This window comes from Saccopteryx leptura, chromosome 6, assembly GCF_036850995.1.
Source record: "Saccopteryx leptura isolate mSacLep1 chromosome 6, mSacLep1_pri_phased_curated, whole genome shotgun sequence".
NCBI classification, from domain to species: domain Eukaryota; kingdom Metazoa; phylum Chordata; class Mammalia; order Chiroptera; family Emballonuridae; genus Saccopteryx; species Saccopteryx leptura.
This window is the reverse complement of record NC_089508.1, coordinates 48,349,800-48,364,131: the sequence shown is the minus strand read 5'-3', so window position 1 is coordinate 48,364,131 and position 14,332 is coordinate 48,349,800. Positions and strand designations below refer to the sequence as shown.

The 14,332-nt window shown below is 42.8% G+C and overlaps 1 protein-coding gene across 14 annotated transcripts in view; it reads right to left on the bottom strand.

Annotated features, from left to right (window-relative positions):
• TRIM9 (tripartite motif containing 9) overlaps positions 1-13,544 on the bottom strand; it is a 113,376-nt gene extending 99,832 nt beyond the window's left edge. For all 14 annotated transcript variants that reach the window (XM_066342197.1, XM_066342201.1, XM_066342204.1 and 11 more), the window contains exon 1: positions 12,575-13,544. In XM_066342197.1, coding sequence (XP_066198294.1) covers positions 12,575-13,396 — 822 coding nt within the window. In that variant the 5' untranslated portion in view covers positions 13,397-13,544. The remainder of the gene's footprint in view (positions 1-12,574) is intronic.
• Between the last annotated feature and the right edge of the window lie 788 nt (positions 13,545-14,332).

Genomic DNA, 14,332 nt, shown 5'->3' with positions numbered 1-14,332 from the left:
TGCTAACTCTAGGCACTTTCCAAAGACAATCTCATTGAGCTTGCCATACAGCTAAGGAGGTGGGTGGTGTGTTCACAGATGAGGGAACCGGGTCACAGATAGATTAAATAATTTACCAAAGATAAACTCAAGGAAGTGAAAGAGAGTTATTCTGGCTTCAAAGCCTGGGCTCTTTCTCAGGGCCCTTTTTCTTATGGAATGATATATCAAAGTCAGGAGTGACTCTAAGGGAATGTCATAATCTCCTGCTAAAATTTTCTATCTCCTAGACTTGCCTTTCCTTTCTGATTCTTTATCCTCTGCCTCTCTGTGAAAGGCACTATGTCCTTCCCTGGCTGCTTGGCTTGCCCTCTTCCCCAGGGAAGAGACTGATGTGTAAGGGAACCAGTCTCCATGCACTGTGTAGCCCTCCACATATATAGATGAATAATAATAATAATAATAATAATAATATCTAATAATAAAACCTTGGAAAGGCTTTTTCATACATTCGTTCTGTCATCCAGTCCTTATCACCAGCCCAGGTCTGGGCAGAAACTACCAGCCCCCTCTAACAGGTAACACTAGCACACATGAATCATGCACTTACTCCGGCCAGGCTCTGTTCCAAGGGCTTTGTGTCTGCCATTCCTTTCATCTTCACAACAATCCCTGGAGGTTAGTTTGATTATTATCTCCATTTTACAGATGAGAAAAGGAAGGCGCAGAAAGGTAAAAGGGAGTTATCTAAGTTCACACAGCTAAATGGTGAAAAACTCAGGGATTGAACCCAGGAGGTCTGCTTCAGGCCCAGGTTCTGAACCCCTCCACTTTGTTCCCTGAGTAATAGTAGAGCCAGGAAGAGAACCCAGCTTTTCTGGCCCTGTACCAGTAAGCTGCACCATACCGTGCAAGCAATCCCCACAATAGCTTTATCAAGGAAAGGACTTTTTAGCTGAGCTCACATCCTTTGGCCCTCACTCTCATTTTAGTGCTTGCTACAAAAGGGCTTAACCAGAGACTAGTTTTCGCATTTCTGCCATGTTCAAGCTATTTCCTGTTTTACCTGTTTTATTGTCTGTTACCTGAATTCCTGCTGTGCATCTCAGATTCTTCTAGCTTATATACCATATTTCTTCATGTATAAGACGCACCCTTTTTCAAAAAATTTGGGTTCTAAAAACTAGGTGCGTCTTATACAGTGGTTGTGGCATTTCAAATGCCATAGATGGAACTGAGGACGAGGCAATATATGAAGACAGTGATTCGTCATCAGACACAAATGAGGACAAGCTAATGGATGGAAGTTTTGACAGTGATGAGGAGTTGTATGAATTTTATGATGAATAAAACGAGTTCAATAACTTTATGTAATACATTTTTTTTTTATTTCAGGCCTTAAAATTAAGGTGTGTCTTATACATGGGAGTGTCTTATAAATGGGGAAATATGGTATGTGTCAAAATGCTGTCATCATTTGCTCTCAGCCAGTAAGGCACTGTTGAGGTAGCAACATCATGGTGGCTTACGTGGTCAACAGCTTTTAGAAGCAAGGAGGAGGAGTCTCATGTTTCCTGTAGGTGTCATGGTTGCCTTGATAGGGTATTTTAAAGTTTAAGGTAAGGTGATCATGAGCTGTCGGACTTATATCCTGGCCCCCAGTCTCAGCTTCAACACGCATAATGTCCTCATAAAGCAATTTTAATGATCTTCACTGTTAAAGAAAGAGTTCATGGTGGACAAAACACTAATATGAAATCACAGCTCACAGCACAATTTACACAGCAAATCTTGTTCTAGCAACAGCTGTTCCATGACCTTGGTTTTAATATGTTACAAGAACCAGTTTTTCTCAGAGGCGCTTAGGAATAAAAATGGTCACACACTGTTATCTGTGTAACCATTATCTTTTCTCTGGGCACATAAAAGTGCTTTGTTTATGTGATCAAACTGGAAACCTCCCTTACTGTGTGAATTTCCCAAGTTGAGCAGCTGAATACAACCGGAGCTCAGTATCAGCCAAATAGCCAGTGATCTCACGCTACATCATCAGTATCCTGAGTCTGACTCAACAGTAAGGGCCCATCCAAGCCACACTGGGCCTTGAGGTAGTCAGAGTGGGGTTGGAACTCTGAACACAGATCATATAAATTCCTTAAAGGGGCTGGGAAGATTAAAGAACAATATGACAAGAGGGAATGTAGTGGGTTTAATGTACCAATGATAAATATGATTTAATGCCTGATGAAAAATCAGGAGATGTAAACAAATATTAAATTAAATTTAAAGTCTAATATTTATGCAAATCTGTTCAGACAAACTAATTTAAAAATGACTAAAAACACTGGGTTAATTTGTAACAGAGACAGAGAGAGGGACAGATAGGGACAGACAGACAAGAAGGAGAGAGATGAGAAGCCTCAATTCTTCGTTGCTACACCTTAGTTGTTCATCGATTGCTTTCTCATATGTGCCTTGACCTGGGGTGGGGCCTACAGCACAGTGAGTGACCCCTTGCTCAAGCCAGCGACTTTGGTCTTAAGCCAACGACCCTGGGCTTCAAGCCAGCGACCTCTGGGCTCAAGCCAGAGACTATGGGGTCATGTCTATGATCCCATGCTCAAGCCAGTGACCCCGCACTGAAGCTGGATGAGCCCGTATTCAAGCTGGCAACCTTGGGTTTTGAACCTGGGACCTCTGCGTCCCAGTCCAATGCTCTATCCACTGTGCCACGACCTGGTTAGGCAACACTGGGTCAATTTTTTTTTAACTGAGTTAATTTTTGATGGCTATATTTCACAATAATAACTTTTTGTACACATAGTTTTAGAAAACTAAATAGTTGACCATAACTCAAAAGCTATAACAACAAGCAAATTAAATAACATAAGTGGTAAATTGATGATTTTGTTCTCATAAAAGTAAACAGAAGACATGAGGGATTAAAACTATAATGTAATTGAACTATTTGGCTCCACTCAGAAGAGAGTAATTGACCAGTCTTTGGTCAGCCTCCAAATTGGGTAATAATCTTCTACCTATTAAATCACTCCTTCCCTGTTTTGCAGATGAAAATTTATAAATTATTCTGCACTTTCTGTTCTCAACATAAGCAGAGCTTCCAAGTTCTACTAAATATCCACGATATTTAATTTCAGTGGTAGCTTTATATCAATAGATTTTATGTTTGTACTTAGTTAAATCATTTTATGGCATGTTTAAAAAGAAAAGAGTTATGTGAATGCATTTTTATACAACCCAGATGTACATGTTATAATCTTATTTTACCATTATAGGTGATCAGCCAAGTACATTATAGTAATCTATTGTTGGGATCAGTGCCAGCCCTGAAGCTGCTGCTCACAAGGTATGACTTGAGGAGCTGTCAGTACTGGGACCTTCACTGGGAAGAAAGCCAGGGCTGGGCAAGCCAGTGTTAGGCGCTAGGCAGAAGGTGCACAAGCCAGACGGACTGGGCAGAGAGACTTCCCAGAAGTTGCTGGTCAAGGTTCTGGAGCTGGATGAGCAGATAGGACACATGCTCTGGTCAGAACAAGACACAGAGATGATGAAGAAAGAAGGCTCATATTTTGGAACTAAATCTGGGCTCACAGACAGAGAAGAATCACAGGAGACCACAGATAGAGAGGAGAAGCAGAGAGTACTGATGGCTAGTAAGGAGCCAACAAAGCTGCCAAGCAGCACACCAGAGCAGAGAAGAACAACAGGAAACTCTCTTTTGCTTCATTCCATAAACTTCTTTTGTGCTTCTGATTAGAGCAGGAACCAGTCAGACTGCCACTCCAAGGGAACAGCCATGCAATGCAGTAGGTCCCCCCCCCCCCCCCCCCCCGTGTGAGGTTCAAAGCAAAACCTAATCTCTACAGATTTCTCCATTTCCATCCTTATGCTGATATCCTACCATGAGATCGGTCCTTTGAGCAAAGGCACTATCTATTGAAGTCCAATGTTAAAAAACCAAAATCTATTTGTAATGAAGGAACATTAATTCAATTGTATAGACAAATAAAACACTCTCTTAAAATAAGTTCTAAGAAATCAATTTTAGGGGGGTAATATGTACTATATGGCTTTGGTAATTTACTGAAGTGTTCTTGGATTTATTTTTCTTATTTTGAAGGAGGTTGGGCATATGATCTCAAAGATCTAATGTCCCTTTTATCAATTCATAACTTTTAAATGTAGTGGAGAAGCCACCATCTATCTTGACACCCTAAAGTGACTTTTTTTGAATACCACATTGGTAAGCCATAAGTAACAGAAATCATAGCCCCACTGGAAATTTATACTATTGTATTCCATTATCAATGTCAGGAGAAGTGGAACTAGATAAAGGCAAGGAGGAAGCACAGCCACTATATCCAAGGACCTTGATAACTAAAGCATTACCCCCCCTCCTCCTTTTGGACTTTTCCAGTTTTCTATTTGTCAAGAGCCAATCTTGATAGAGCTTATACAAGTTCTGCCTCAGAACTGGATAATAAAGGTTTTTAGGCAAGGAATTAGTAGTAGGTCCTACTGGGCCAGTCTTGACAAGTTTTTCCTCATGCTCAAATCTGTGACTGTTTTTTAGTCCTTGTAAGTATCTCTCACAGATAAGAGGCTCACATCTCTGTCTCTTCAATTTTAAAAGTAAGTGCCCAAAATAGAAAAAGAACTCTCACAACTCAACAATAAAAGAGAAGTAACCCAATTTAAAAAGGGGCAAAGGATTTGAACAGACATTTCTCTATAAAAGGTCTAAAAATAGCCAACAAGCACATGAAAAGGTGCTCAATATCACTAGGCAATGCAAATCAAAACCACAGTGAAACACCACTTCTCATTCACTGGGATGGCTCTAGGCAAAAAGACAGACAGTGTTGGGGAGGCTGTTGAGAAACTGAGCCCTCATACACTGCTGGGAGAAATGTAAGATTGTGCAGCCTATTTGGAAAATAAGTATCAAGGATATTCTCAATGCTAGAAGCATTAGATTTCTTTTTGGCTTTATGGTTTTAAAAATTCATGTGAAATATTTATGTGCTGATTTGCCAGTTAATAACAATAGTTTTAGTAATATGTTTTATATCTACAAAGCAGGACCTTACTATCAATTCAAACTTTTCCACAAAATTATTATGGGCTGTGACCAGAGGAATTAGAAACCCATGTCCTAGTACAGGTGTAAAGGTGCCATTTTGAACTGTAAGGCAGTGGTAGTTACATTGTTTATCCTTATTGTGTGGTTGAAGCCAGCTTGGAAATCAGTGGTTCTACAAGTCTTTATATACTATATGTCTTGATCCTTAAAGTAGAAAGTAGATAAAATTTTATTTAATACTGAATAATGTTTTAATTCCACCAATGTCAGATTCAATTCCATCATGGCAGAAGATAGTCAGATAACATGAGTTGAATGAAAACATCAACTTCCTCATGTGGCATTGATTGTGTACTGAAAGGTGTTTATCATATTTCTTTGCTAAGCCTTGGCCAGAAGATTGATTGATAGTCAATAAAGTCAATACAACTGCTTGTTAAAAGCACCACAGATATATCTGTACCATGTAAGAGGTATTAAATTGGATGGAAGTCCAATTTTACACTTGATTTTATGTTACTAATGCTCTTGGGATAACATTTCATAAGGGGGGTGGCATAGCATAAGTGACACCATTTTATCAGTTTTATAAATTGGTGTGTCTGGGTGATGGAATGAATATCATCAGCAGTACTATGTAATGGACTACACATATCTACAGTAAAATCAGCTGTTGGTTATTTGCACTGAAGAAAAGAAACTAAAATATAGATGATCAAAAATGGGAGATTATGTTAATAGAGTCATTTCCCTTTGGCTTTTGGTGAGTTGTAATTAGTTGAACCTGTGTATATTTAACCTTCCAAGCATTTGCTCCCTACAAAAAATCAGAAAGCCTTATTAGGTAGAAGCTGTTTAACTGCCAATATTCACACTTATTTCTCTCTGCAACCTGCTTTTTTTTTTAATAGACTAAGTAATGGTTTAGACTGATGTACAGCACAGGTCAGAGTAGCTTGGCCTTCTTGCAGGCTTGTTCTGGAGCATGGGAGAGAGAGAGTAACAAATATTTGGTGTCTAACAGTGGCTTCTTAAAATGCAAGCTGCAAGCAAAGTAAGAGTAAAAATAGGATAAACAAAAATCTCAATAAAGCTGAATTGATGCTATCTTGCTGGAAAATCGGTTTCCCATGAATAACTCAGCAGCAGATCAGAATTAACCACCTATGTGTACTGGCTAATGACAGAGGTGGCTATTTCCACACCAAACACTGTTAAGCATCCTACTTCCAATGCTAATTCTTTAAGAAACAGTTTCTTCTTTGACCAGAACTAATCATGTAAAACACCCAACGCTTATGAGAAAATTTTTAATTTGGCAATTCTTAAATCCATTCTTAAACAACAGGCTTTTCCAGTTCATAGATTCCTTTTTATATTATGGTAAAAGGTGGGCCAGGCACATATTCATGAATAGGAACACATGTATTTTCTTTCAACTACCTTGGCAAAATGTACAAGAAGAAAACTGAAAGTAAACCTAAAGCAGATACTTGCTTACAGGTTTAAATATATTTTTATGTTTTCCACGACAGACTTATACATGTTTTAGATCTGCAGAGATAAGAGATACTTAAAATGCCAAAAAACTCTACTTATTCTTTTATGTCATTTCTATCAATAAAAAGGAAGCAAACCTATAAATAGTTTTTGGTGCCCTCTTAAGTCTTACACCTGAGGTGACCGCCTCACTGGCCTCTCCCTAGTCTTCTGTACCCACCTACCCAAAGGGGTGGGGTCATGACCCAGACAGCCATCAGGAAATACATGACTCAAGTTGAGCCAATTGGATTTTCTCTTTGAGCTTGAAAATGAGAACTAAGAGACACAGAGACACTAGTTAGATGATGGTGCACACTTGAACTAAAATATCATGCTGAGTTGGGACTGGAGGAGTTAGATAGGGCCTTGTGTAGGTCAAGGAGTACGATACTGAGAAAGAAGTACAGATGAGAGTTAAGCATGTGGCAGATTGTATTATTTGTTCAAACTCTTCTCTGCCCACTTCTACAGGACTCTTCTCCCGTGCCTCTCTGCTGGAAGAATGTATTTCCCATAACACAAACATCGAGTTTGACCACATGACTTGTTTTAGCCAATGGAATGTAAGTGGAAGTGACATGCCACAACAGAGTAGGATCTTTAAGGGCCCTTGAGTGATTCTGCTTTGCTGTCTTTCCTCTGCCATAAGTTTGGCACAGGAGGGCCACAGCTGATTCTCAGTGAACATTGACATGAGTAAAAAATTAGATGTTTTTGTAATTCATTGAGCTTTGGAAATTGCTTGTTACTGTAGCATAACTTAATCCAAGCTGACAAATACAAAGACTAACTAAGTTTCTAGCTTTCCAGTTTCATTCTTCTTGTGAGATGATTTTGTTTCATTTCCATTGAATTGAGATCAGTGAGGTGGGTTTACAACCAACAATCCCTGACAAAACTGATAAAATTGATAGTATAGAACTAATTTGCTCTTAAACATTTATCTTGTAATGAATTCTATCCTCTGTGCCAAAGTTAAGTTACATCAATATATGATATTTACTTTGAGGAGTGTTCAGGTGAGAGAAGTGCAATTCACTGTACTGATGGTAAAGGTAATTTTTGTCCAGGTATTATCTTATTACTGAATACAAGAGGGCTGTGATCATTTTCTCTTATTTTATGCAAACTGTGATTTGACCCTTTTCTTGGTATATACAGGAAAAACAATTTCTAATACTTTAATGTGGTAACAATAGCTTCACTGGAAAACCTGAAAAAATAAACTGAGTCGTTTCAGTTATTGTTTTAACTTTGTTATTAAAAAATAAGATACCTTTGTTTAATATGTACATTAACCTTTGTGTAGTACTCTTATTCCCTGAGCTTAATTCAACCGAGTGTTCTCTCCGAACCTATAATGATGTGGCTCCTTCTTTTAGGCCACCTCCCACAATAGCCTTTGTACTGCACTCTGTGCTCAGCAAGGAGCCAGCGAAGTACCCCAAGCTGGGGGAATGAGATTTTATTGTTGACCAGTGAGACAATAACTTCTATTTTATGTAAAATCTTTCTCTTGGGTCAAACTGAAATTAGTAAGTTATAAACATTTATTTTTTCAAAATACCACCACAATATAGTGTTAGCTCCTTTTCACCCTTGTGGATAGGAAGCACAGAGAGCTTATGAGACCTGCTTAAAGTAACTAGCAAGTAAGTGGCAGCATCAGATCTGAAAGCCAGATCTCCTGTCATCTAGTTATTTCCATTATATCAGTAGGAAGAGGAACAATTAATTTCTCTGTAGCATTCTCAATGCCTGCAAGAATGTTTACATTGCAAAGAGAATGTTCTGTTTGAATTAGAAATAAACTTTAAAAATTAAAAAATATGAACATATGCTACATATTATATTTACCACAGGAACATTTTTTTTTTCCCCTGAAGCTGGAAACCAGGAGGCAGTCAGACAGACTCCCGCATGCGCCCGACTCGCATCTACCTGGCACTCCCACCAGGGGGCGATACTCTGCCCATCCGGGGCGTAGCTCTGTCGCGACCAGAGCCATTCTAGCGCCTGGGGCAGAGGCCAAGGAGCCATCCCCAGCGCCTGGGCCATCTTTTGCTCCAATGGAGCCTTGGCTGCGGGAGAGGAAGAGAGAGACAGAGAGGAAGAAGAGGGGGAGGGGTGGAGAAGCAGATGGGCGCCTCTCCTGTGTGCCCTGGCTGGGAATCGAACGCGGGACTTCTGCACGCCAGGCCCACGCTCTACCACTGAGCCAACCGGCCAGGGCCACCACAGGGACATCTTATCTAATATATTGTGTTTACTGCTGATATATAGTTAACTGAATATCATTTTAGTTACATTAAATAATATATTTTGCTACAGAAATATTTAATGTCACCTCTCTACAAAGCAAATGTTTTTTTCCAGAATAATTTAAAAATCAAAGCATAACAACTGACTGTTTAAAAATGTTTAAATCACAAATCTTCATAAAAAAAAGAAGAAGAAGATAAGAAACAACATTGAGACATGATTCAGAAAGAGGAGTCAGAGTTTAGGATAAAAAGGAAAAGAAAATCCTTGCTCAACAGCACAAACACATTATTGATTCAATGACTGATAAAACACATCAGGAATTCAAGGATAATGCTAGATTTAGGAATGTAAATTGCTAAACCTACAAAGTAATAATAATGGTTTCAATTGATCATTGAAAGTGTCTACAAAGTCATTTTTGTGTGTGTAGCAATTCTTCATACCAACTTAAAGCTGGATAAAGGAGTATAGCAAGTACTGATATCAAATAAAAACTGTTACCAGATATTTATCTTATAAAGTCACTTTGTGCATTATTTTTCATAGATTTTGAAGATCAAATATATCTGAAAAGTACTTTAATTTGGTAGGTTGACAACTAATGAATTTTACCTAGTTGTTACTAAAACCATTTAAAAAGAAACTTTAGTCATTTTGTCCTGAGTGTGTAAGATAATGACTTAGAGCCCAAAGACAATATTCATTCACAAGATTTTCTCTGTTTTTTAAATAGAATTTATTGGGGGTGACATTGGTTAATAAAATTATATAGGTTTTAGGTGTACAATTCTACAACACATCATCTGTATATAGTATTGTGTGTGTGTTCACCTCCCCAGGTCAAATCTCCTTCCATCACTATTTACCTCCCCTTTACCTTCTTGTACCTCCCTCCACATAAGATTTTCTTTATCACTAGAAACAGCTAATTAATATGGAAGACTATTAATGAAAACTTTTATGTTTAGTAATCACCTGCCCAACTTTGGGAGAATACTTAGTGTAATTCTTTGTTATCCTATGTTTTAAAGGGCATAGAAATTCTGGCCCATGAGCTTTTGTGGGAGTAGAGGCATCATTAACTAGAACATAAATAGACATATGAGAAAAATAGAGCGTTAACACATTAACTACATTATTAAAGAGATAAGGCAGGAGAGTAATGTTTGTTGTTCATCAACAGATGGTAAGTGAATGCTAAAATCTGTCATCTTTCCACCTTATTTTTTTTCTGCCAGTTTAATAATCCTGATAATGACTGGATAAAATTACATCTACATACTCTTTTGGAAAAAATCTGCACAAGATGAGAGAATACATGATTAAAAAACAATAAACCAACTTTCCCTTCCTAACCTACTTTGTCAAATCTCAAGGGCTCTAACATTATTCTTTTTTTTAGCAGACATCCAAATTTCAACCTAGTGTACAGTACAAGTCTATTCACAACTTCCATTACTGATAAAACAAATGGTTTAATATTTCAAATCTACATAGGGCTAGACAGATTTAAAGGTTGCTTTTAGTCTTAATAGGTAAAGTATAGGCTCTAGTCCACAGAACAATAATGCTATGGTTTGACCATCTTCATTAGTGTGTGACTCTAAGTTTGTTGTTTTTTTTCCAGCCAGGGTGATTAATGTCTTAGTTCCAAGGATAGTTTTACAGGGAAGTTCAATAGTTAGCAGTTTAAGAGTGAAATCACAAAATAAAATAAAAACTGACTGTGAAATAAATTTTTGCGAAACTTTCAAAAACATTTAAAAACATTTAAATTGAGGCATTCTCAAAATAGCGGCTTGTGCCTAGCGGGGCTCAAATTTGTGCTAAATTAGATCTCCATCAGGACTGATACGGTTTAATAGGTTATATGTGAGAACACAAATGACTATACATGTGGATCACATTCAATTAATATTGAGTCAAGAAACCCTCCCTGATTGCTGAAAGTGGTGGTTTTTTTCTTTCTGTAAATAAAATATCAATGGCTTTCCTCAAAGGCCAGTCTCCAAGGAATGCTGGGAAACCCTGAGTGGGGGCATATCTGAGGACTGAACACTATCTTCAGGCCCTGCCTTACCCTTGGGCTTGCAGTTAAATGCTGTGAAGAACCCCCTTGCCCCGCCATACACAACAATCTGGAACCCCTGCCCGGCCTTGCCCTTCACACCCCCAACTAAGTGGATTAATTACTTAAAAAGTAGAAGTCAAATTTATGCACATCTCTTCAAGAGTGGTTCCCTGTCTTCCAAGCCCTGCGGAGATAACATTATAAAGTTCTCTTTCCTCTTGAAAATAACAGAATTAAAATATATAGCATGCCAGATAGTGATAACTACTACTGAGAAAAATAAAGTAGGGAGGAAACGAAGGGGTGTTTGAGATGGGTGGCAGCAATTGTGGTCAGGAAGATCTTGCGCAGGTGGTATCTGAGCAAAGATCTGAAGGAGGCAAGAGAAACGGCTATAGCATTTTGGGGAAGAGCATCCTAGGCTGACGGAACATCAAATGCAAAGGCACTGGGGCAAGAAGGTGTCTGGTCTTGCTTGAGGAAGAGTAAGAGGGGCATTGTGGCTGGAGCAGAGGGAATGAGTCAGAAGAAATGAGATGGATGAGGCTAAAGGGCAACAGGTCATGTGGGTCCTGGTGGATCATTCTAAGGATTGTATGAGAAACGTTGGGGATGACTGGAGGATTTTGAGCAGAGGAGTGACATGGCCTAACACGTTAAAGGCACCCTGCTTGCTTGAAGCTAGCTTTGGTGGAGGCGCTATCAAAAGCGTCCAGAAAGATAAATTTGGTAACAGGTGTCTCAAAGTTTGCACAGACAACTACTGAAGGAGGAAAAGTATGGAATCCTAGACAAATGGGTGTGTGGGTGGTCGGGAGGGCTGGGTTACCCTGGGAGACTCGCTTGCCTACCCCTCAGGCCTTGACTTGTAACACAGAAACCGCGGGTCCTACTACTCCAGCCCCAGGTTTCCTGGAGAGAGTCGGGATCTAAGTCTGCAAGCCGAGTTGCCAAGACGGTACAGGATTTCCTCACCCCACACCTCAGTCTCTTGGGCGAAAAACACACGAATCCGCAACCCCTCCAGCGGGTTCGCGGGGTCTGGGCCAGCACGGGCTCATCAGTATTCTGCCTGCGGCGTTTCTTCCGCCTCCACTGTGACTCACGGCGCCTGCCTATCCAACTGCTCCAGACCCCCGCTACCCGCGCCACCCGACCGCCCCCACCTCTTCTTCGGGGACCGCGGCCGGAGCCCCACAGGATGCTCTCCCCTGGAGCGACCTTGGCGACCCTGGGCACTGGTGCCACTTTGCCCAGTTACGCAGCGCATTCCAGTATGCTGGCCTCAGCCTCGAGCTGCACATCCGCAGCGGAGAGGGGGCGCCCTGCGCCTGGCTCACAGGCAGCGCCCCCCAGGAGACCCGCTCTAAGGCATCCGCGCAACAACTGTCTGGAGATAGTCAACTCTCCAGTGCACCGTTTAAGATCCCCCTGCGTTTCCTGCAATGCACCAGATGGGGGAAGCAAATATTGTAGGCACCTGCATTGGGCGCCCGCTGGGATGTACTGTGCGCAAAAAAAAAAAAAAAAAAAAAAAAAAAAAAAGACAGACTGCTGCAAAACTGGAGGGTCAGAGGCGCGGGGACTTGGGTATGGGTTTTCTAAGGACTCACCTTGTGCAGTTTCCACATGGCCCCTAAAGCCTTGACTTCGTGGCTGGAGTGTTTACCCTCCTCCAAGCACTGGTAGCACACGGGCATCTTGCACTGCACGCAGTACATGCTGTGGTTCTCCAGCTCATGGTCGGTGCAGGTCGAGACCTTGCGCGGGCTCAGCCGTCGGCTAACGCGGCCCTGGGCAGGGGGCACCAGGCGATGCTTGGCGAGGGGACCCCGGGGCGGGTGGCAGCGAAGGCGGCATGGATCGCAGTAGAAGACATCGCACTGTTCGCACATGACTGTAGCCTCCTTGGGCACCTTCTCGCAGAGCTGGCACTTGAGGGCCGCAGCTTTGCTCTGCTGGTAACGATCAATAACCCCTTCCAAGACGCGGTTCTTGGGGAAGCCACGGAGACCCCGGTCATCCAGGATGAGGCTGCGGTGGCACTGGGGGCAGGTTATACAGGAGTTGCGGGGCACCGGAGCCAAGGCCGGTGACAGGTGGGTGGCCGGTGGCGGCATAGCCGGGGGGAACACGCGGACGCCGTTGGGAGACTTCTGGCACGGGGTCGTGGGGGCGCTGGCAAAACCCCCGTAGGAGCCATAGCCGCTGTCCGCTTCGCTGTACAAGCTCATCTTGTCCAGGTCCAGGTAGTCATAGTCAGAGACCCCAGAGCCCGAGGCCCGACGGCTCTGGGGGGACTCAGACTCCGGGGTTTGCACCAGGATGTTGCGGGCGCACGCCTGACATAAATTGTGAGAGCAGGGCAGAATGATGGGCTCCCGATAGAAGGACCCGCACACGGGGCATTTTAGCTCTTCTTCCATCTCTTCCATGGGGACCGGGATGGGAGCGAGGCAGTCGCGGCTGCAACGGGTGGCTGAGTTGGCGAGAGAGCCTATGGGTCTACGGTGGCCAGCACCTTGGCCAGTGGCGGCGGCGGCTGCAGCCGTGGCGATGCCTTCCCGCGTTGTCTGGACACCGACTCCCTCCCTACCAGGCGCACTCTGTGAGCTCCAGCGTCGCGGCTCCGCGCGCCAGTCCGGGCCCGCCCACTTCTTCCCTCCTAGTCCCGCCCCGGCCTGTGAACAACGGTCTATTGGACGTCGAGCGAGGAAGCGAAGCTCTTATTGGCCAAACACCCCGTCTTTCTCCTCTCGCCCGCAGGCCACAAGGGGTTTGGTGGAGGACTGTGAGGACGAGGGAAGTCTAGCTCCCCGCTGCACGATCTCGGGAGGGGGCTGGCGTGCGTTGGCGAGGGGACTCGGAAGGCTGAATTAGGCGGTATGACTCATCCCTCGCCCCGCTTTCTTCCGACCTCCGGTGCAGTCACCCAGGAGCAGGGGGCGTGAGAAACCCCTCCCCGCAGAGAGTGGGCTGGCGGAGGTGCTGGTGCTTCTCGCCAACTGTCTGCGTTTGGCTTGCAGCTATGCTCACCGCGCCGACCAAAGCAGACCCCTTCTTCTTCCGCTGCTGGCAGCCTTGGCAGGCCCTCGCTCGGGCCTAGGCTTCTGTATGGCAGCCGGGCTTTTGTCCCCCTCAGTAACCCGCGGAAACCTGCCCCAGGCGCTACTCTATCCCGGAGTCTGACGGCGCCGGCGGGCGCCCGGGCAAGCGTCTCTCCAGTCTTTCATCCAGTCCTTAATCCAATCTTTCACCCTGTCCTTGGTGTCGAATAATTATCGACTTCCTAGAGATTTAAACTAGGTGACCGATGTAAAGGCTCATTCTATTTTTTCAAATCTCTGCCCCGTTATTTACCTCTTAAATTC